This window comes from Chiloscyllium plagiosum, unplaced genomic scaffold (genome assembly GCF_037043375.1).
Source record: "Chiloscyllium plagiosum isolate Xiang-an unplaced genomic scaffold, Cpla_swu_hap1 HiC_scaffold_40, whole genome shotgun sequence".
Classification (NCBI taxonomy): Eukaryota; Metazoa; Chordata; class Chondrichthyes; order Orectolobiformes; family Hemiscylliidae; genus Chiloscyllium; species Chiloscyllium plagiosum.
In genome coordinates, this window is record NW_028270178.1 from 13,643,776 (window position 1) to 13,667,569 (window position 23,794).

The 23,794-nt window shown below is 43.3% G+C and overlaps 1 protein-coding gene across 1 annotated transcript; it reads left to right on the plus strand.

Moving 5' to 3' along the window:
- Positions 1-3,143: 3,143 nt before the first annotated feature.
- Positions 3,144-10,300, plus strand: LOC148138341 (putative G protein-coupled receptor 139). Its single transcript, XM_087981637.1, has 2 exons — positions 3,144-3,213; positions 9,345-10,300. The coding sequence occupies exons 1-2, from the start codon at positions 3,144-3,146 to the stop codon at positions 10,298-10,300; spliced, it is 1,026 nt and encodes a 341-aa protein (XP_087837763.1).
- The last annotated feature ends 13,494 nt before the right edge of the window (positions 10,301-23,794 follow it).

Consider the following 23,794-nt stretch of genomic DNA (forward strand, 5'->3'; position numbering starts at 1 on the left):
AACACATAGATCTAGATGCCATCTATCAACCCCTCAGAAAACGAAGAGGAAATGACATCACCACAAACCCCAGGAACCCCATCCAGGAGAAAGATACAAATAGAAAGCAGGAGACAACAGCTTCGCTTCACTTGGAGGTCGCCACTGATGATGTTCCCTAGCCAGGTAATGAAACGTCTGGATATCAAACCTACAGCTCAGCGAGCAAACGTACACCCATAAAAATGTCCATTTTCTATTAATTTTGTTTGTACCATACACTTCCAGTGCAAAGCAGTAACGCTTATCACTCACTCACATCACCAGTGCTCTCTTGGGTCTGTGTGTGTGTGTATGTGTATGCACACGTGCATGTTTGAGGACTCAGTAAAGAAAGACACAATTATGAAAGATATTTCTTACACATTTTCACCGGCATGGAAATCACCCACGTGGCCAATGAAACATTAACAAGCAAAAAGTGATAAGGTCAATATCTATGTGATAAAAAAATACGTAGGAGGGGAGGGATAAAACACAAATAGGGTTGGAGGAGGAGGAAAGAATGCACTCCATTGTCCGTGGTGTCCACCTCTCCCTCGAGGCATTCGTGGACAACGCGTACTCCCTCTGCAAGGACATCTGAGCTCAAACATAACTGCAGTGGGGTGCAGGCAGTCAGCACAGAGGGTGACCTGTTTATATCTGTCAGCCAGCACGCCCAGATTTGTGCAGGTGGACAACCCCAATCAAGGACAGCATAGTCAATGAGATCCATCTGCCCTTCATTCCAATCACTGTATCACACACACACCCTCCACCTCCCAACCATCGATATCTGCCTCTGCTGTTGCCCAAAACGTAAATGGCACTGGGCGGGTCTTACAGAATTGCATCCTGGCCAACCTGCGAGATAAGATTGGTTCCTTTGGTAACCATCCGACCTTGCTGAAAAACTCCCAGGTATTTAATTGTGACTTCACTCAGACAGCCGTTTACTAAAATTAAAATGCAGGGCCAATCAAAGTGAATCTTTCTCAACAAATTTTATCCCATCGGACTTGTCCAGAGTCTTTTACCACAATGAGTGGCAGCTGAAGGAGATGTGTCTCATGCAAGATCGAAGCCAATGTGGTACCCTTAACCTGTAACTGTTCCTCGGTTTAGATTCTCAGTGTAGCCAATCGCATTTGCAAACATGAGGTTTGAAATCCAGAATGAATTTTGTTAACAACGTGCTCTAAGTCAGTTATACAGCCCTACCATATAAACCTCCATTAGAAACAAATGACCATTTAGCCAGTTGGTTATTTTGCAAGCAAACAACAAATTGACCGTTCCAAGCGAGATGTAGGTGAGCTTGCCAGCGTGGCCAGTCTCCTGAATATCAGCTTATAAGTTCTCTCATTTCATTCGGGCCAAGTGGAACTCTTGCAGTATCTCGTGTGCAAACTGGAACTGATTACTCTTGCTTGCCGGCCGGGGACTGCAGGAAATGTGACCTGCTTGGCTAACGCTGGCTATGTCTTGGGTTTATTGCTGTGGGATGACCTGGACTCCCACTGTTCAGGATATGCCCTGAGTGAAGCGATACAATTGCCTTCACTGAACCGGTGCCCCTGAAGCTCAACTGGCCTGGCGAGAGCGCCCACTTCCCAACAGCATACCCTGCAGACCACATGCTCCACTTGACACATTTCCTGAAGGCAAAGCCTTTTCAAGTGTCCGTTTGAAGTACAGAAGGGCTTCAGCAAAAAATGAGTTTTTTTTTTCACGGTTAAAACAGTAATCCCAGTCTCATCTCCTCTGAAATAACTCCACAGAGGCCGGTACCCCATCGCAAAATGACACTTAACTTGCACGCGCATAGTGCTTCAAAGTGATCCAGCTCAATCAGAGCCAGTTCTCCGAGTGAACAAAACCCCTGACAGTGTGGAGGCACAGTGGCGCAGTAGTTCGATTCCAGCCTCGGGCGAGTACCTGTGTGGAGTTTGCACATTCTCACCGTGTTTCCATGGGTTTCCTCTGGGTGCTCCGGCTTCCTCCCAGAGTACAAAGATGTGCAGGTGAGGGTGGATTCGCCATGCTAAATTGCCCATTGTGTTCCGGGATATGCAAATCAGGTGCCTTAGTTGGGGTAAATGCAGAATAATAGGGTAGGGAAATGGGTCTGTGCAGGTTACTGTTCGGAGAGTCGTTGTGGACTGGTTGGACTGAGTGGCCTGTCCCCTCACTTAAGGGATTCTATGGATTCCACGATCCTGTTTAGATATGTGAGGCAGCGTTCTCTCATTGGACAAGAGTAACAGCCCCAGTCGCGGAACTCATAATGAGATCTATCTCGCTGGCCACGTTTGAATTATTACATAAACCATGCCCGAGTTCGCATTATAACACCTCCCTATTTGGCAGCCTACATATGTGGCACTATAAGCACCTTGCTTCCTATTCACCTGTTACACGACATCATGAAACAACTGGAATCTGACTCTTGCAGCACTGCCAAATCATTGCTCCTGTCTGAATTATAAAGCAGTTCTAGCCAGAAAAGTTATTTTAGTGTGGAAGAACGAGTCCTCATTCTGCAGGACACCCTAAATGAAATCTGCTCTCAGAACGGCAACGCTCTAGACACTCATGAGAAAGAAAAGGGCCCGAGATAATCGGTGCTAGTTTGCCATGAACTGGGAAATCTGCCCCAGTGTTATGTTGATTTCAAAGGCAATAAAGCTTTATCTCAGTATGACATGAACTTAATATGAATAAAGCCTGTACTGTTTAATTTTAACTCGCTTTCTTCACTTTTCTACTTTGGATCTGGGCGTCCTTGTATGTAAGATGGCCCCGGGAATGGAGACATTGTGCACTTTTCGCTGTACTCCTGTACGTCTGTACTTGAGTACATTGAAAATATAATCAAATACTAACACTCAGGAAATTAGTGACATTTTATTCTTCAAAACTGTGAAGTAGCCCTCAGAGGAAAGTTGTTACTTTGCTGCTGTTCAGCTTACTGCAATTAACTCAGTCAGTGATCCAAACGTCTTTATTGTCTCACGGGACATTTAGCTTCTCAATAAAATGAGGTTATGTTGACGTTATTATTATTTTTCAGCAGACAGAATCATTGTCTCTCTTCTAACAGACGACCTGACTGGGACATAATGAAATACTCAGTAATCTTACAGGTAGCACGAATTTACTACCCAATACTTGCAGCTGTTGGCATTGTTGGTAAGTCCGTACATATGTCTATGTTTGTGTAAACCTATTTAACTCTACTCCCCCATTCTTTATTGAAATTTGACGCAGGCTGCTCGGCTTTAGTTAATTGTAACCTTTTGCATTTCCCGTGGTTTCACCAGGAGTTGTTTTTTTTTACTGTTGTTTCCTTCCATCCGTGTAATCAGGTTTCGCAATAAATATTTTACAGACTGTTTAATTGTATCATAGAGCAGACTGAGACAGCAGGATTGGCCATCCAAAGTTACACTTGAGAAAGTGGTGCTGAGCTACTTTCTCAAAACACTGCAGACAATTGGCGTTAAGACCATCCGTGTATAGTTACAGAGACATCCAGCATGGAAACATACTTTTCAATTTAACTCGTCCCTGCCGACCAGGTTTCCTGAACCTAACTATTCACATTTGCCAGCACTTGACTCATGTCCCGCTACACCTTTCCTAAACGTGTAGACATCCAATTGTGTTTAAACTGTTTTAAGTCCAGCAAAAATGAAGGAACAATGATGTGTTTCCAGCCAGGAAGGTGAGTGGTTTAAAGGAAACTTACAAGTGCTGTCATTCTTGTACACCTGCTGCTTCTAGACAGTAGTAGCTGTGAGGGTGACAGGGAACTGTCTGAAGAAACTTGGTGAACAGAAGTCGGCTGTTCTGTCCATCAATTCTGCTCCGCCATTCAATGATGACTGGTATATTTCCAAACCACATTCGAGGTGTTGTAGTTCAACTTCCATTAATTTAAATCATTCACCGAGGACGTAAAACTCAATAAATTTTGGGTCATACTCCCGAAATTGTCCCCCTCTAAAACTCCACTCATCTGTCCGGGCTCATTTCCAAAAAGCAGGGCTAGTATAATTCCTTGCTTGGTTAGACTGTTTACATATTGTGTAAAATAAACTCTCCTAAATGGTCGTTACAACTTCTGCCCATCCAAGGCCCCAGCACGAAGTGAGTAGCAGTCAATACCATTTCAGTCACCGTATCACTCACCATATCTGTCCTGCTGTTTCCAAAGTTTTGAGCATCTTTCGAAAATCTGTATGCGTATTCTCTCTTCAATCTCCCGTGGCTGTTGTGAGGTCTATGGTATACCCCAGCATTGAGAATTAACTTTCCCTATTCCTGAGTTCTAACCAACTTGCTTCACTCCACGGGCCGTCAGTATTACCGTGAGATACTCATTGAAAAGTATTCGATCTCGTCCACCGCTTTTTCATCCCTTTCTATCACACCTGAAACATCTAAAACCTGGGACATTCAGCTGCCAACCTTGTCCTGCTTTCAGCCAAGTCTTCGTAATTGCAATGATGTCATATTTCAAACCACTTACCAAAGCTCTGAGTTCATCTAACTTGGCAAAAAGAGATATTGAGCTTGCTGTTGGTGTTGCACCATGTCAACTTATACATTGGCAGTGACTTGAGATAGTTGAATATAATGATCATGACCCTTTAAAGTTTATGGAAAAAAAAGTATCAAAATTTCAGACTGCTTAGGTGGAGCTCATTACTGTAGAACTTGAGAAATGTGCACAGGGCACGACGAGAGGACATAATTGCTGATGCATTTACCTGATTTTGGGGAAGAAAGTTGTAAGTGTTTGATGGAAGAAAAGGAATACGGACTGAAATGGCAGCGGCCGAGTAAAGGCGAACCCGGGAGACTACAGCTGAGGTAAAACAGTTTGTTTCAAAATTACTTACCTGTAGCGGGCAGCGGTGTTTTTTATTCTCTCTTCACAAAAAGAGCGGGAGCAGCAGAGGAAGTGACGGCAAACAGAGGGGCAGCCGGGAAGGAGAACTGTGAGTATAAATACTCACCCTTTAATCACCAACGGTTATTTGAGTGGGAGCAGCGGAAGTGAGGTTGGAGCGCATAGCTGGGCGGGAAGGTAAATGATTAGTATTTGAGTGGGCACCAATATCCTGGGGGGTAGGTTTGCTAGCACTCTTCGGGGGGGTTTAAACTAATTTGGCAGGGGGATGGGATCCGGACTTGTAGTCCAGCAGGTAGTTTAGCTGTTTGTCAGGATGCCCAAGACTGTAGGGAGGCTGTGGAGAAGGTAGCACTGACAGGGACTACTTGCGGACACAGAGATGGGCTCAAGTGCGTATACTTCAACGCAAGGAGTATCAGAAATAAGGTGGGTGAACTTAAGGCGTGGATTGGTACCTGGGACTACGATGTTGTGGCCATCACGGAAACGTGGATAGATGTGGGACAGGAATGGCTGTTGGAGGTTCCTGGTTACAGGTGTTTCAGTAAGATTAGGGAGGGTGGGAAAAAAGGAGGGGGGGTGGCATTGCTAATTAGAAATGGTATAACGGCTGCAGAAAGGAAGTTTGAGGGGGATCTGCCTCTGGAGGTAGTATGGGCTGAAGTCAGAAATAGGAAAGGTGCAGTCACCTTGTTGGGTGTTTACTATAGGCCCCCCAATAGCAGCAGAGATGTGGAGAAACAGATTGGGAAACAGATTTTGGAAAGGTGCAGAAGCCACAGGGTCGTAGTCATGGGCGACTTCAACTTCCCAAATATTGATTGGAAGCTCTTTAGATCAAGTAGATTGGATGGGGCGGTGTTTGTGCAGTGTGTCCAGGAAGCTTTTCTAACGCAGTATGTAGATTGTCCAACCAGAGGGGAGGCCATATTGGATTTGGTACTCGGTAATGAACCGGGACAAGTGGTGGGTTTGTTAGTGGGTGAACATTTTGGTGATGGTGACCACAATTCTGTGACTTTCACCTTGGTTATGGAGAGAGATAGGTGCGCACAACAAGGTAGATTTTATAATTGGGGGAAGGGAAATTACGATGCTGTAAGGCAGGATTTGAGGAGCATACGTTGGGAGCATAGGCTGTCAGGGAAGGATGTGGTGGAAATGTGGAACTTTTTCAAAGAGCAGATACAACGTGTCCATGATATGTATGTACCTATCAGGCAGGAAAGAAATGGTCGTGTGAGGGAGCCTTGGTTGACGAGAGAGGTTGAATGTCTGGTAAAGAGGAAGAAGGAGGCTTACATAAGGTTGAGGAAACAGGATTCAGACAGAGCAGTGGAGGGATACAGGATAGCCAGAAGGGACCTGAAGAAAGGGATTAGGAGAGCTAAGAGGGCATGAAAAATCGTTGGCGGATAGGATCAAGGATAACCCCAAGGCATTTTATGCGTATGTGAGAAACCTGAGAATGACGAGAACGAGAGTAGGTCCGATCAAGGACAGTAGTGGGAGACTGTGTATTGAGTCGGAAGAGATAGGAGAGGTCTTGAACAAGTACTTCTCTTCAGTATTTACGAACGAGAGGGACCGTATTGTAGAAGAGGAGAGTGTGAAATGGACTGGTAAGCTAGAAGAGATACCTGTTAGGAAGGAAGATGTGTTGGACATTTTGAACAACTTGAGGATAGACAAGTCCCCCGGGCCTGACGGGATATATCCTAGGATTATGTGGGAAGCAAGAGAGGAAATTGCAGTACCGTTGGCAATGATCTTCTCGTCTTCACTGGCAACGGGGGTGGTACCAGGGGACTGGAGAGTAGCGAATGTTGTGCCCCTGTTCAAAAAAGGGAATAGGGATAACCCCGGGAATTACAGGCCTGTTAGTCTTACTTCTGTGGTAGGCAAAGTAATGGAAAGGGTACTGAGGGATAGGATTTATGAGTATCTGGAAAGACACTGCTTGATTAGGGACAGCCAGCACGGATTTGGGAAGGGTAGGTCTTGCCTTACAAGTCTTATTGAATTCTTCGAGGAGGTGACCAAGCATGTGGATGAGGGAAGAGCAGTGGATGTAGTGTACATGGATTTTAGTAAGGCATTTGATAAGGTTCCCCATGGTAGGCTTATGCGGAAAGTCAGGAGGCATGGGATAGAGGGAAATTTGGCCAATTGGATAGAAAACTGGCTAACCGGTCGAAGGCAGAGAGTGGTGGTAGATGGTAAATATTCAGCCTGGAGCCCAGTTACAAGTGGAGTTCCGCAGGGATCAGTTCTGGGTCCTCTGCTGTTTGTAATTTTTATTAATGACTTAGATGAGGGAGTCGAAGGGTGGGTCAGTAAATTTGCAGATGATACGAAGATAGGTGGAGTTGTGGACAGTGAGGAGGGCTGTTGTCGGCTGCAGAGGGACTTAGATATGATGCAGAGCTGGGCTGAGGAGTGGCAGATGGAGTTCAACCCTGCCAAGTGTGAGGTTGTCCATTTTGGAAGAACAAATAAGAATGCGGAATACAGGGTTAATGGTAGGGTTCTTAGTCAGGTGGAGGAACAGAGGGATCTTGGGGTCTATGTACATAGATCTTTGAAGGTTGCCACTCAGGTGGATAGAGTTTGTAAGAAGGCCTATGGAGTATTATCGTTCATTAGCAGAGGGATTGAATTCAAGAGTCGTGAAGTGATGTTGCAGCTGTACAGGACTTTGGTTAGGCCACAGTTGGAGTACTGTGTGCAGTTCTGGTCGCCTCACTTTAGGAAAGATGTGGAAGCTTTGGAGAGGGTGCAGAGAAGATTTACCAGGATGTTGCCTGGAATGGAGAGGAAGTCGTACGAGGATAGGTTGAGAGTTCTCGGCCTTTTCTCGTTGGAACGGCGAAGGATGAGGGGTGACTTGATAGAGGTTTATAAGATGATCAGAGGAATAGATAGAGTAGACAGTCAGAAACTTTTTCCCCGGGTACAACAGAGTGTTACAAGGGGACATAAATTTAAGGTGAAGGGTGGAAGGTATAGGGGAGATGTCAGGGGTGGGTTCTTTACCCAGAGAGTGGTGGGGGCATGGAATGCGCTGCCCGTGGGAGTGGTAGAGTCGGAATCATTGGCGACCTTTAAGCGGCATTTGGATAGGTACATGGATGGGTACTTAATCTAGGTTAGAAGTTCGGCACAACATCGTGGGCCGAAGGGCCTGTTCTGTGCTGTATTGTTCTATGTTCTATGAATGCTTGTATGCTCAAAGTGAATATCAGATATATTTATTGCTGTGTACAAGTAGTGTAAGACTAAAGGTTATTTAAGATCAATGTATATTGATGTGTTACTTCGTGGGGAGAGTTGTGACGAGACTGTGGCTTCAAGATGTGAAATTTGTCCTGTGTTTGTTTGAAAAGAGATTTGAAGACAGAGGTAACAAGATATCTATTGAAAGCCATTGAAGTAAATCGCTTCAATTCTTGGAGTCTTTTTTATTAAAATGTTGGAACAATAGAAGAGCTTGGGTGGGGCAAGCTCCTATCCAAATATGACTTCTAACTTTAGCTTTTCAGGGGCATCAATTATTTTTTAAAGCTGTAGAAGCCATTTTATTTATCTTTTGGTTGTATCTAAAATCTGGGGGTTCTCTGCCTGCTGCCAGAATTGAATTGAGGCAAACTGTTTTACCGAATTTTCCCCTCAAGGGTGTGTTTATAGCATGTTACTGAACTGGAACAGTTACTGATTAGTAATTTAATAATCTATCATTCTCTTAAGATTTCCAATAGAGTTAATTCATTCTAATTTCTTCTTTCTCCCGTTGCATTTTAAGTAGGAGGCATGAATAAAATTCTGTACTTCAGCTCTGGTAAGTTATTCAATTGAATTGCATTTGGAATGCAAGACCTGGAATTTGGTTTTAAAAGAAGAAAAGGGCTTTATTTTGGATATATTTTGACGATAGTTTGATCTGGGCCATAACATTTTTCGAACAAATTGCCGCCTTCACCGAGTTTCATAACAATTCTCACGAGCTACTATGCTTCGGATGCCATGCCTCAATACTGATCTTCGCCTTATTACCACGTTAATTTGATTTATTTTATTCATTAACAATACAATAACCATCAAAAATCTACTGAACCCTTTGGTGAATTCGCCAGGATGCCATACTTGCATTAACATATTTCAATCATGATAGATTTCATTCCTTGTTTATTTATTTATTCTGTTCATCTATTCGTTCAAAGAATACCTTTATTTAATTCCGGTTTGCTTAAGTCAATAATACACTTGTCACTTTTCACCATGTATAGTCTAATTGATTTCATAAGTTGATCTGAGGCAGCTGGTGTCATTTAGCAGACATATTAAGACAACGTTGCTGTCAATAAAGTCATGAAGAGGTGTATCTTTCTTTATTTTCTTACAGTTAACTGCATGGGAATTGTGATCCTGAATCGAGGCAATTGTGGGCTCTCCCCATGCATCACCCGCTATTTGCTGGCAATGTCTATAGCAGATCTACTTCTCGTCATCCTTAATGTCTTACTCGATCGAATTAACATTCTTTATTTTCCGGTTAATTTCTTGTTCATCACTCCTCTCTGTGCCTCAAGAGTCGTTCTGTACCTTGCAGCCCTGGACTGCTCAGTTTGGTTCACAGTTGCTTTCACCTTTGATCGGTTTGTTGCAATTTGTTGCCAGAAGCTGAGAGCAAGATATTGTAATAAGAGATCTGCATTTGTGGTCATAATTACTGTGAGTGTGGTCAGCTGTTTGCGGTCAATTACTTGGTATTTTGTGTTTAGTCCTTTAATTGTTATTGACAATGTGCCGTGGTTTTGCATTGCAATATCAGACTATTTTACAGCATTATTTTGGAAAGTGTATGTATGGATTGACAATATAATGATACCATTGCTTCCAATTGTATTGATTTTGGCATTCAATGCTCTGACTGTCAGACATATTATAATATCCAACCGCATCCGCTGTCGCCTACAGATCCAGGGAAATGGACAGACGAATACTGACCCAGAGATGGTAAACCGGAGAAAATCAATCATCTTGCTCATTGCATTGTCCGCAAATTTTACACTGTTGTGGATGACCCATGTCGTGCGCTCCTTTAACTGGCAAGAAATAAACTATAATTATGAAGACACGACTTTTGATCATCCAGTATTTGTCTTTCAAGAAATTGGATTCATGCTCCGGCTTCTGAGTTCCTGCACCAACACCTGCATTTATGCTTTAATGCAAACAAAATTCAGAGAGGAGCTAATCAATGGAGTAAAATATCCATTTAATCGAATGGTTAAAATATGCAAATTGGTCAAAAGTTCTGACCTTCGTTTGAGACAGATTTTTCATTCAGAAACATAATCTGCAGGTTGAAATGGACAGTGGCATTTCCCTGGCTGTATTAAATGCAACGACGTCCATGTATTCAGAATTGGAAATGTGCCTTATGGCCACACAATTTGGAAATAATCAGTTCTGGTGAAAATTAACGAGTTGATTTTAGTATGATTTTTTCAATGAAAACTGAATATCTGCAAAGGATGTTGCTGGTGAAAAAGCTGTATTTTTCTTTCGTGTTTCGTGTTGAGACATTCTCCAATTCTGATGTTTTTATGATATTGTTTTTTTCTCATTAATAACTTGATGTTCTTGCACTGTAAGGCCAGCGGCAGCGTCATGTGAATATTTTCACTGATTAACTACCACGGCAATCAAATGCAAAAATTAAACTTTAAATATTCCAAACTTCTGTCATTCTGGGATCTGATTTGACTTGTATTTTTAGCAGCTGTGGCCATAACATACAATATTCTGAAGCCTTTTCCACAATTCACTTTCGGTCTTTGGTTGTACTTTAGGAAAAAAAGGTGCCTTGTTGCCCCAACTATTTTGTCCTATCACCCACAATCCATCTTTAATCGACTGCACAGTCAACATTTCTGAAAATTCTTCATTCGGTGTGCCTTTCATTTTGTATTGCTTTTTATAAAAAAAAGACTCATTACAGTTGAGGTTTCCATTCATTTCTGCAATTCTGGCTCATTTTTGATACTTTCCGCAGTTTATTTCCGGTCACCGAAAGTACAATGCACAGTAGATGGTCATTTTCCTCACCATAACTGAGCAGCTCCCTGAGCATTGAGGCTGAGCGCCAAGTTTCACTGTGGAAGAAATATTGAGCACTGACACTAATTATCGAGAAACTTACTGACTACTGATAAACGTTGCGAAGGAGATTATGGACCGGTCAGGGTGTGCTGAAGTAAAAGTACAAACAGCCCCATGATGCATTTTGTCCGTCATATGAGCGCATGGTAAAACCACCAACTTTCTTGCAAAAGAAACCAATTGATGTTTGCAATGGAACTGAGTTTCAAATGACTTTACAAAGCCACTTTCTCTAACAAGGGATATGTGGAATTTGGTGACTCAGTGGAACATTACAGAAGTTGTCTTTCAGACTGTATGAACTGAAAAGAGGACAAAGTCATTTGAACGTACAGTGTTGTGATGCCATTTGTCACAAAGCTGGTCCTTCATTTGAAAAACAAACAAGCGATCCTTTTGTCAAAGATACTGTGCCCTTGTTTCTTTTATTAAGAGTGGTTGTTCAACAGCTCCGGCTCTGAATCGCCCGAAGTGGTACAGAGATGTAAAAGGTATTGGGACGCCGTTTTGTTTGCATGTGAACAATTGGGTCTTCAGGCCAAAGTTTTTATGATTTAGATGTTACCTGTATGAAGAAAGGGGGTGGGGATGTCAGTCCTGAAACCTGAATTCTTGTTTTTAGTCACTTCAGTAGTGGTGTGTGTGGAGAAAGGCTGTTGAAGTCAGTTAACTTAGTCTGGAACATCTCTCTCTCCTTCTGCCCTTCTCACTTCAACCTGAAAGCCTCTGTGTTCAAGTGGTTTGTTTATTGGGACTGTTGTGTATTGTTGGAACAGCACAGTTAAGTCTAGTTAAGACAGACTAAGTACTGTAGGTATTCAGTATTTGGTTCTTTGCGATTCATTAAATAATTTTGTGAATAAAGTTTCATCTGTTTTAAAACCTGGCAGTCAACCTAGTTGACGTACTCCGAGTAAATTTCACTGTACAATTAATGAAACAAATAGCAATGTTTAAGTCTGGGCTGCCTGCATGGGAATGTTGTGAGTGGTCTGGCCTCATCCATAACAGATTGGGGGGTCTTCGAGGGAATTAAAGAGCAAAAGGTAGTTGCTCCTGTCCTTATTTCGGGTGTTGGTTTGGTTGGCCAGACAAGGGTTGGGAGAGTGATGGCTCTTTCAGTCGCCAAGAGATTTCTGGAGGTGGACGACGTGAGCGTGGTAGTTTTACAAAAGGTGATTCAGGCCAAGCTACTGGAATGAGCAGACAAGCTGGGGTCGGCGCTGCCTCCTTCTTTGAGGAAAGGAGAGATCGTTATAGGAATAGCTCAGCATTTAAACTCGCTGGAAAGTCCATTAGAAATTGTAGAGGTGGCAAATATTCAATTGCAATTGGATCAGCTTGAGTTAGAGGCGAGGGATAAGGAAAGGGCAGCACAAATTAAACAGCTTAAGTTACGGTTCAAAGCAGAAGGGAAATAAAAAGTACGAAGGGCTTTAGCAGAAGAGAAAGAACAGGAGACAGCTTTCGAACTTCAGAAATTGACAGTTAAAAAGAGAAGTCAGCTTAAAAAGCTGGAGATGAATGCTGAAATTAAAATGAGTGAGGAATCCCCTGGTAGTGAGGATGAGCAAGCCCCTGGTAGTTAAATGCCTCTTGAGAAAACGTTTCAGTATGTTCAAACATTGCCTAATTATGATAAGAAGGACGTGAATACCTTTTTTCATCTAATTTGAGCAAGTGGCGAAACAGTGGGCGGCACGGTGGCACAGTGGTTAGCACTGCTGCCTCACAGCGCTCGAGACCCGGGTTCGATTCCCGCCTCAGGCGACTGACTGTGTGGAGTTTGCACGTTCTCCCCGTGTCTGCGTGGGTTTCCTCCGGGTGCTCCGGTTTCCTCCCACAGTCCAAAGATGTGCAGGTCAGGTGAATTGGACATGCTAAATTGCCCGTAGTGTTAGGTAAGGGGTAAATGTAGGGGTATGGGTGGGTTGCGCTTCGGCGGGGCGGTGTGGACTTGTTGGGCCGAAGGGCCTGTTTCCACACTGTAAGTAATCTAATCTAAGTAATCTAATCTAATCTAAATGCAGTGGCGAGTGACCATATGGGCTTTGTTGATCCATACAAGGTTAGCAGCTGAAGTGGCTGATGATTATGAGCTGGTCCATAAAACACAGCTTGGCTTTCAGGATCAATTTCAATCCATGAGGGATAGAAATTGGGGCAAAGGAATATCCTCATGTGGAAAGGGAAAGGTAGATCCCCGTGAAGATCATAAGGATAACTTACCACAGGGTAAAAGGGAAACGCTTGAAGGGGAAAAAGAAGGCATAAAGCTCCGTTGTTTTCATTGCAAATACAGTGGAAATACACGTGAAATGAGAGTGTTGCTGGGCTAGGAGAAAGTTAGATGGAGGAAATCAGGACACTTTAATTGGACTGGTTACAGAAACCACAAGGGAAAGCTGCATCAGAGTCCATAAGTTGTTTAAAGTTTGATTAAGGAGAAATTTCCAGATTTGCTTAAAAAATATGCGTATTCACATCGGCTAGGAGTAACAGGTAAAGAGGTCATAATATTACAGGAGAGTCTGTGATACTGAAAGATGAGGAGATATGTACTCCTGAAGGACTATTGCCAGAAAAGGTACTGGTAACGGGAATTCACAGCGGGACGAAAAACACTCAGTTATATTCAAGTGAAGCTAGAATGACAAGAAAAGGGTGGAAAATTTGTGGTAGGAATGCAAGACAAACTCTCAGCTCCAGGAATACAATTTGTCCTTCCAAATGATATAGCTGGTTCACCAGTAGGAGCGCTGCTTACTTTCTAGTTGAAAAGCGAGTGGAGGTGCAGGCAAATGAAGCAATGCAGGATGTTTATCCAGGAATCTTCCCAGACTGTGTCTTCGCGAGATCGGAGAGTCACAAGCTGAATCAGGAGAGATCAAACGGCACAGATAATGAAGGCTGAAGAAGCATTATCAAAGAATTTTTTTGATCCAGTAAGTGGGACAGAGCAGGAGACAAATGTTAAAAATGCTAGTACCATTTGCTCAGCTAAGCCTGCTGACTTACAGCAGAAAGACGAGAACTTGACGCAGTTATGTCAAAAGCCATATGCAAGGATGCAGAGTGAATGCATTCCTGTGTGTTATTACTATACAAATGGTATAATGATGAAAGAGACAATCACACTTGTAAACAGATGAGAAACAGGCAGAAGCTAATCAGCTCGTTTGCCAGAAGGGTATGGAAAGGAAGTGCTGCAAGTGGCGCATGAGCTATCACTTGGAGGTCATTTCGGAGTGAGGGAAACACCGGCGAAAATACAAAGACTTCCTTGGACTACACAAGGATGTAGTTAAATATTGCCAAACATGTCATACATGTGAGCTAATCGGTTAACCACAGGCAATTAAAAAAATTGTCTGCACCTTTAATAAGTATTCCACTATTTTGCGCACCTTTCACAAGAGCACTTTGATTGGTTGTTTAGGTTCCCTACCTCAAACAAAAAGTGTGATTAAGCATTTATTGACAATAATATGTTTATTGACAAATTTCCCAAGGCAGCTAGAAGGGTTGGACAAGAACTGCTCTTTCTTTTTCACGAAATATGGACTACCACTAGAGGTACAGTCAGATAAAGGGTCAAAAGATATATCCAAACTATTCAACGAGTTTATGGATGTTTGTGAAGAAAACAGTTCATATCTACTGTGTTCATTCCAGAATCAAAGGCGGAATCAAATGTTAAAGACCATGCTGAGGGCTTATGCTCAGGATTATCAAGATGATTGGGATAAGGGAGTTCCGTTTGTGCTTTTTGTGAGAAGAGATGCTCCAAATGAATCGCCCAAATTCAGTCCCTTCGAATTAATTTTTGGGCATGAAGTAAAAAAAACAGTTAAAATCGATAAAGGAGAAATTAATAAGCTACAACAAATTCGCCACAAATTTGGATGATATGTCAAATCCTAGAGAGCGAATAAATAGTGCTGGAGAGTTGGCTAGACAGTGCTTAAAGGTATCCCCGAATACAATGAAACAGGAAGTGTTCAAGAAGTCTAAAATTCGTCATTTTGTCGTTGGGGACAAGGTATTGGAGTTACTTCCAGGAATAGGTAAACCTTTAAAAGCAAGGTTTAGTGGACCTTATCAAATCGAGAGGAAATTGAGTGAACATAGAACATTACAGCGCAGTACAGGCCCTTCGGCCCTCGATGTTGCGCCTACCTGTCATATCAATCTGAAGCCCATCTAACCTACACTATTCCATGTATTCCATATGCTTGTCCAATGACGAAAAAAATGTACTTAAAGTTGGCGAATCTACTACTGTTGCAGGCAAAGCATTCCATACCCTTACTACTCTCTGAGTAAAGGAACTACCTCTGACATCTGTCCTATATCTATCACCCCTCAATTTAAAGCTATGCCCCCTTGTGCTCGCCATCACCATTCTTTGAAAAAAGCTCTCCCTGTCCACCCTATCTAACCCTCTGATTATCTTATATGTCTCTATTAAGTCACCTCTCAACTTTCTTCTCTCTAACAAAAACAACCTCAAGTCCCTCAGCCTTTCCTCGTAAGACCTCCCCTCCATATCAGTCAATATCCCAGTAAATCTCCTCTGCACCCTTTCCAAAGCTTCCACAGCTTTCTTATAATGCGGTGACGAGAAGTGCACACAATACTCCAAGTGCGGCCCCACCAGAGTTTTGTACAGCTGTAGCATAACCTCATGGTTCCGGAACTCGATCCCTCTATTAATAAAAGCTAAAACACTGTAAGCCATCTTAACAACCTAGTCAACCTTGGTGGCAAGTTTCAAACATCTGTGTACCTGGACACCGAGATCTCTCTGCTTATCTACACTACCAAGAATCTTACCATTAGCCCAGTACTTTGCATTCCGGTTACTCCGACCAAAGTGAATCACCTCACACTTGTTCGCATTAAACACCATTTGCCACCTCTCAGCCCAGCTCTGCAGGTTACCTATGTCTCTCTGCAACCTACAACATCCTTCGTCACTATCCACAACTCCACCGACCTTAGTGTTGTCTGCAAATTTACTAACCCACCCTTCTATGCCCTCATCCAGGTCATTTATAAAAATGACGAAAAGCAGTGGACCCAACACCGACCCTTGCGGTACACCACTAGTAACTGGACTCCAGGATGAACATTTCCCATCAACCACAACCCTCTGTCTTCTTTCAGGAAGCCAATTACTGATACAAACTGCTATATCTCCCATAATTCCATTCTTCCACATTTTGTACAATAGCCTACTGTGGGGAACTTATTCAACGCTTTGCTGAAATCCATATACACCATATCAACCGATTTACTCATCTACCTGTTTGGTCACCTTCTCAAAGAACTCAATAAGGTTTGTGAGGCATGATCTACCCTTCACAAAACCATGCTGACCATCCCTAATCAAATTATTATTTTCTGGATGATTATAAATCCTCTGTCTTCTAAACTTTTCCAACACTTTACCAACAACTGAAGTAAGACTCACTGGTTTATAATTACCAGGATATGTCTCTACTCCCCTTCTTGAACAGGGGAACCACATTTGCTGTCCTCCAGTCTTCTGGCACTATTCCTGTAGACAATGACGATTTAAAGATCAATGTCAAAGGCTCGGCAATCTCCTCCCTGGCTTCCCAGAGGATCCTAGGATAAATCCCATCCGGCCCAGGGGACTTATCTATTTTCACACTCTGCGGGATTTCTAATACCTCTTCCTTGTGAACCTCAATCACACCTAGTCGAGGAGCCTGTGTCTCAGTAATCTCCTCGACAACATTGTAGTTTTCTAGAGTGAATACTGTCGAAAAATATTCATTTAGTACTTCTCCTATCTCCTCTGACTCTACACACAACTTCCCACTACTATCCTTGATTGGCCCTAATCTTACTCTCGTCATTCTTTAATTCCTTAAATACCTATAGAAAGCCTTAGGGCTTACCCTGATCCTATCCGCCAACAACTTCTCATGTCTCCTCCTGGCTCTTCTGAGCTCTCTCTTTAGGTCTTTCCTGGCTAACTTGTAACGCTCAAACGCCCTGACATCTCATGCTAATATAAGCCTTCTTCTTCCACTTGACCAGAGAGTCCACTTCCTTCATAAACCACGGCTCCCACGCTCTACAGCTTCCTCCCTGCCTGACAGGTACATACTTAGTTAGGACACACAGTAGCTTTTCCTTGAATAAGCTCCACATTTCTAATGTGCCTATCCCACGCAGTTTCCTTCCCCATCCTATGCTTCCTAAATCTTGTTGTGGTTCTGTTCGCCGAGCTAGGAATTTGTGTTGCAGACATTTCGTCCCCTGTCTAAGTGACATCGTCAGTGCTTGGGAGCCTTCTGTGAAGCCCTTCTGTGATGATTCCATCCCTATAAATGCCGGAAGAAACAGCACAGAAGCGCTTCACAGGAGGCTCCCAAGCACTGAGGATGTCACCTAGACAGGGGATGAAACGTCTGCAACACAAATTCCTTGCTCGGCGAACAGAACCACAACAATGAGCACCCGAGCTACAAGTCTTCTCCCAAACTTTGAACTTCCTAAATCTTGCCTAATCGCATCATAATTGCCTTTCCCCCAGCTGTAACTCTTGCCCAGTGGTATGCACCTATCCCTTTCTATCACTAAAGTGAACATAACAGAATTGTGATCGCTATCTTCAAAGTGCTCACCTACTTTCAAGTCAACCCAGTACCAAATATAATGTGGCTTCGCCCCTTGTTGGTCTGTCTACATACTGTGCCAGGAAGCCCTCCTGCGCACATTCGACAAAAACTGACCCATCTTTAGTACTCGTCGTATAGTGTTCCCAGTCAATATTTGGAAAGTTGAAGTCCCCCATGACAACTACCCTGTCTCTCTCACTCCTATGGAGAATCATCTTTGCTATCCTTTCCTCTACATCTCTGAAACTATTCGGAGACCTATAGAAAACTCCCAACAGGGTCACCTCTCCTTTCCTGTTTCTAACTTCATGCCATACTAGCTCAGTGGCTGAGTCCCCAAACATCCTTTCTGCAACTGTAATACTGTCCTTGACCAACAATGCCACACCTTCCCATCGTTTACCATCTTCTCTGTTCTTATTGAAACATCTAAATCCTGGAACTTGCAACATCCATTCCTGTCCCTGCTCTAACCATGTCTCCGAAATGGCCACAACATTGAAGTCCCAGGTGCCAATCCATGCTGCAAGTTCACCTACCTAATTCCGGATGCTCCTGGCATTGAAGTAGACGCACTTCAAAACAACTTTTTGCTTAATGGTGCCATCTTGCATCCCTCAAACTTGATTTTGGACCTCCCTACTCTCAACCTTTTCTCTCCTCGAACTACAATTTTGGTTCCCATCCCCCTGTTGGATTAGTTTAAACCCACCCCAATAGCCTTAGCGAATTACCGCCCCAGGATATTGGTACCCCTCTGGTTCAGATGAAGACCATCCTTCTTGTAGAGGTCCTACCTACCCCAGAAAGAGCCCCAATTATCCAAGAATCCAAAACCCTCCCTCCTGCATGATCCCTGTAGCCACGTGTTCAACTCCTCTCTCCCCGTATTCCTTGCCTCACTAGCACGTGGCACGGGCAACAAACCAGAGACAACAACTTTGTTCGTCGTAGCTCTAAGCTTCCATCTTAGCTCCCTGAATTTCTGCCTGACATCCCCATCTCTTTTCCTACCTATGTCATTGGTGCTTATGTGGACCACGACCTGGGGCTACTCCCCCTCCCCCTTAAGGATCCCAAAAACACGATCAGAGACATAACGAACCCTGGCACCTGGGAGGCAACACACCAAACGTGAGTCTCTCTCATCCCCACAGAACCTCCTATCTGTCCCCCTAACTATGGAGACCCTAGTGACTACTGCTCTGCTCCTCTTCTGTAACTCCTCTCAATAACCCCCTCTGCCTCCCGAATGATCCGAAGTTCATCCAGCTCCAGCTCCAGTTCCCTAACGCGGTTTTCGAGGAGCTGGAGTTGGGTGCATTTCCCGCAAATGTAGTCAGCAGGGACACTAGTGGTGACCCTTACCTCCCATATTCTGCAGGAGGAACGTTCAACTGTCCTAACCTCCATTCCCACTATTCTAAATTCCCAAAGAGACTGTTGAAAAAAAATAAGGAATAAAAAATAACTCGTTACCTTACCAATTTGGTGCAGAGGTACTTTTCTTTTGGTTAGAGGAGGATGATGGGTGGGAGACATTACCCGAGTAGTGTTTCGGGTAACGCAACCAAACAAATATATGACTTCCCAGAAGTCCTTCGCTCCTCCCTCATACCTCTCGGCAAATGGAGGCCCGACTCGCGAGGTAAGTCCGTTTTAATGCGGGTATACTCGCCCTTCCCGGCAGCCCTCGCTTCACCTCTCCTTCTTTCCTCGCCGCTCTGGCAATAGTGAGATGAACTACTTGATATGGACTCCAGAAATGAAAAGCCTCACAGAGTGTGTTCATGTGAATATGTTCAAAAAGTACTTTGACAGAGAAGGAAAACAGGAAAAGGTATTAAAGATGAAGTTGAACATTACACAATACCAGGTTATACTCCTGATTTGGAGATGCCGGTGTTGGACTGGGGTGTACAAAGTTAAAAATCACTAGCTTTCGGAGTGACGCTCCTTCATCAGGTGATTGTCACAATCACCTGATGAAGGAGCGTCGCTTGAAAGCTAGTGCTTCCAATTAAACCTGTTGGACTATAACCTGGCGTTGTGTGATTTTTAAGGTTATATTCCGACAGGTTTGTTTGGAAGCACAAGTTTTCAGAGCGCTGCTCCTTCATCAGGTGGAAGAACAATCACACTATAACCTGGGTTGTGTGATGTTTAATTTTGTCCACCTTTGTCCAACACGGCCTCCTCCACATCTTGTCCTGGATGGTGTGACGCTTCTTGTATGGGGTAGAGCTCTCCCCATGTGAGTGAGTGGATTAAGGGGCATCCACTTAGGACGGAGATGAGAAGGGATTTCTTCTTTGTAGGTGATCAAACCGGCATTCACAACGTGCTTGACTTTTAACTGCTCAATCAAACAGCTAAATCAAGCAGTACAAGCGTTCTGAGAAGATAAATCTTCACTTTGCCTGGAAGTCTCTGTTACAATCCAATGTTGCTTAATTATCTATGCTTGCCACATTTGGTATTGAATAATTAGAATCGGAGGAAGAAATGGATTCATTGAGCACAATGTGCACAAATTGGTCAAGAGGATTTAAAGCTGGATGATTTCCGGTCTGAGGAAGGGTCACGAGAACTGGCGCTTTTACTCTGATTTCTCACTAAAAATGCAATCAAACCTGCTTTGAGCAATTGCTTTATTTATTTCATACGCAATAGTTTCAGGTGATCTTTGATGGAATTGGGTCATCACTGTCGGCTGGTGGAAAGGCAGGACTGGAAAATAGAGACAGCTTTCACCACAAACCAGTGGATCCCATCAGTGTGTGTAATGTCACTGTCTGAGATGCGTATCATTCTCCTCAGAGAAATTGTATCATTTATCCACGCAAGTTTGTTTCAGGTAACATGCATCCCATTAAATTCCTGAAGAGATTTCCCTTTTTCGTAACTGCTCAGAGTTGTCTCTGTGTGTTTTCACAAGGAATTGATTCAGAGAAGCAGTGTTTTTCCCTTTCTCACACTTGATGTCTCTCCATCTCTGTCGCTGTCTGTGTTCTCTTTTCTTCTCTGTATCTGGGTTTTTCTCTCTCTTTCTTTCTGTCTCACCCTCTGCCATTCTTCGCTGTTGCACTGCTTTGAACCAAAGACAGACTCACAGAACACAGAAAATTACAGCAGAGTTACAGGCCTCTCTGCCCTCGATGTTGCGCCGATCTGTGGAACCAACCTGAAACCCAACTGTCCTACCCTATTACATTCTCATCCATATGCCTATTCAATGACCATTGAAATGCCTGTAAAGTTGGCGAGTCCACTACTGTTGCAAGGCAGTGCGTTTCACGCCCCCACTACTCTCTGTGTAAAGAAACTATCTCTGACATCTCTCCAGTATCTATCTCCCATCAGTATAAAGCCGTGTTCCATTGTGCGAGCCGAGGAAAAAGCCTCTCACAGTCTACCCTATCTAACCCTCTGATATTCTTATATGTCAATTAAGTTACCTCTCAGCATTCTTCTCTCTAACAAAAACAGCCGCCAGCCTCTCAATATTTCCTCATAATACCTTCCCTCCATAGCAGGCAATATTTTCAGAAAACTCCTCTGAACCCTTTCAAAAGTTTCCATAACCTTTCCATATTGTGGTGACCAGAAATATACACAATACTCCAAGTGCAGCTGCACCAGAGTTTTGCATGGCTGCAGCATGACCTCGTGGTTCCAAAACTCAATCCCTCTACCAATAAAAGCTAAAACACCGCATGGTTTCTTAACAACCATACCAATCTGGCCAGCAACTTTCAGGGATCTTTATACATGGTTACCGAGATCTTTCTGCCCATCTATACTGCCAAGAATCTTACCTTTAGCACAATACTCTGGATGGATTTTTGCTCCTTCCAAAGAGAATCACCTCACACTTTTCTGCATTAAACTCCATTTGCCACCTCTCAGCCCAGTTATGCAGCTTATCTATGTCCCTCTGTAACCTGCAACATTCTTCAGTACTGTCCACAACTCTAGCGACCTTATATGTTCCGCAAATTTACTAATCCATCCTTCTATGACCTCATCGAGGTCATTTATAAAAATGACAAACAGCAGTGACCACAGAACTGATTCGTAATTGAACTCCAGGATGAACATTTCCCATCAACCACCACCCTCCGTCTTCCTTTAGCTGGTCAATTTCTGATCCAACCCGATAAATCACCCTCAATCTCATGCCTCTGTATTTTGTGCAATAGCCTGACAAAGGGAACCTTGGCAAAAGCTTTATTGAAATCCATATTCACCACATCAACTGTTTTAACGCCATCCCCTGTTTGGTCACCATCTCAAAGGGCTGAATAAGGTTTGTGAGGCATGGCATTGTATTCACAAATCCATATTTTTCAACAGTTTACACACAACAGAAGTAAAGCTCCATGGTCTATAATTACCAGGGTTGTCTCTAACAAGGGGATAGCATTTGCTATCTTTCAATCTTCCCCTACTCTTCCTGTAGACAATGATGACATAAAAAATGAAAGCTAAAAGCTATGAAATCTGACCCCCGCCCACTGGCTTCCCAGAGAATCTTAAGTGAAATTATATCTGGCCCAGAGGAATTATTTATTTTCACACATTCCAGAATTGCTAGCACCTCCTCCTTATGAACCTCATTCGCGTCTCGTCTAGTAGCCTGTATCTCAGTACCCTCCTCAACAACATTGCCCTTTGATTTAGTGTTTCTCTTATCTTCTCTGATTCTACGTACGACATCCCACTACTCTCCTTGGTGGGACCCAAATCTTTCCGTAGTCATTATTTTATTCCTGATATACCTGTCGAAAGTTTTAGGGTTTTTCTTGATCCAATCTGCCAACGCCTTCTCATTTCTCCTCCTGTCTCTGAGCTCTCTTTTTCAGTATTTACTGGCTAAATGTAAACTCTCTAGCACTCTAACTGAGCTTTCACGTCTCATCCTAACTTAAGCCTTCTTCTTCATCTTGACCACTTCATCCCTGCCTGACAGGTATATAATTATCAAAGGACACGAAGTTGCTGTTCCTTGACTAAGCCCAACATTTCAACTGTGCCCATCCGGTGCATTTCCTTCCCCATCCCCTGCATCACAAATCTTGCCTAGTCCCAACATAATTTCCTTCCTCCAGCAATAACCCAGAAATACCTCGTCCTTTCCATCACTAATGTAAACATAACCGAATTGTGATCATAATAACCAAAGTGGACACCTCACACCAAATCGAACCAGATTCTTCACTGGGTATCAAATTTGACCTCACTCTTGTTAGCTTGTCTAAACTATCCTTCACAGTTTGGACAAAAACTGACTCAACCAAAGTACTTGAGCTGTAGCATTTCCAGTCAATATTTGAAAAGTACAAGTCCCCTATCGCGACCACCCTGTTACTTTCGTTCCAATCCAGAATTATCATTGCTACCCTTTCCAACACATCTCTGGATCTATTCGGAGGTGAATAGAAAACTCCCAAAAATGTGAACTCATCTTTCCTGTCTCTAACCTCAGCACATACTAGCTCAGTAGACGAGTCCTCAAACATCTTTTCTGCCATTGCAATACTGTCCTTGACTGACAATGCCGCACCTCTGCCTCTTTTACCATCTTCTCTGCTCTTACTGAAATGTCTAAATCTCGGAACCTGCAAAACCATTCCTGTCTCTTCTCTGACCATGTCTCTGAAATGTCCACCACATCAAAGTCCCAGGTATTAACCCGTGCTACAAGTTCACCCAGCTCATTCGGGATGGTTCAGGTGCTGAAATAGACACCCTCCAGCCATCTTCCTGCTTGCCAGCGAACTTTTGCGACATTAAAATCTCATTTCTAACCTCATTACTCTCAACGTCCTGGGGACTGGAACTACAGTCTAGGTTCCCACCCCCCTGACTCTTTCAAGGTGATCATCCACCTTCTACTCTAAACTGTCAGAAGTCACTCTGTTTTGATCTTCTTTTCACCAGTAGTCCAAAACGATGCAACTGCGTCTAAAGCAGTGATTACTGCTCCTGGAATTCAAGAAAATCACCCCACAAGAAATCAACTACTTCA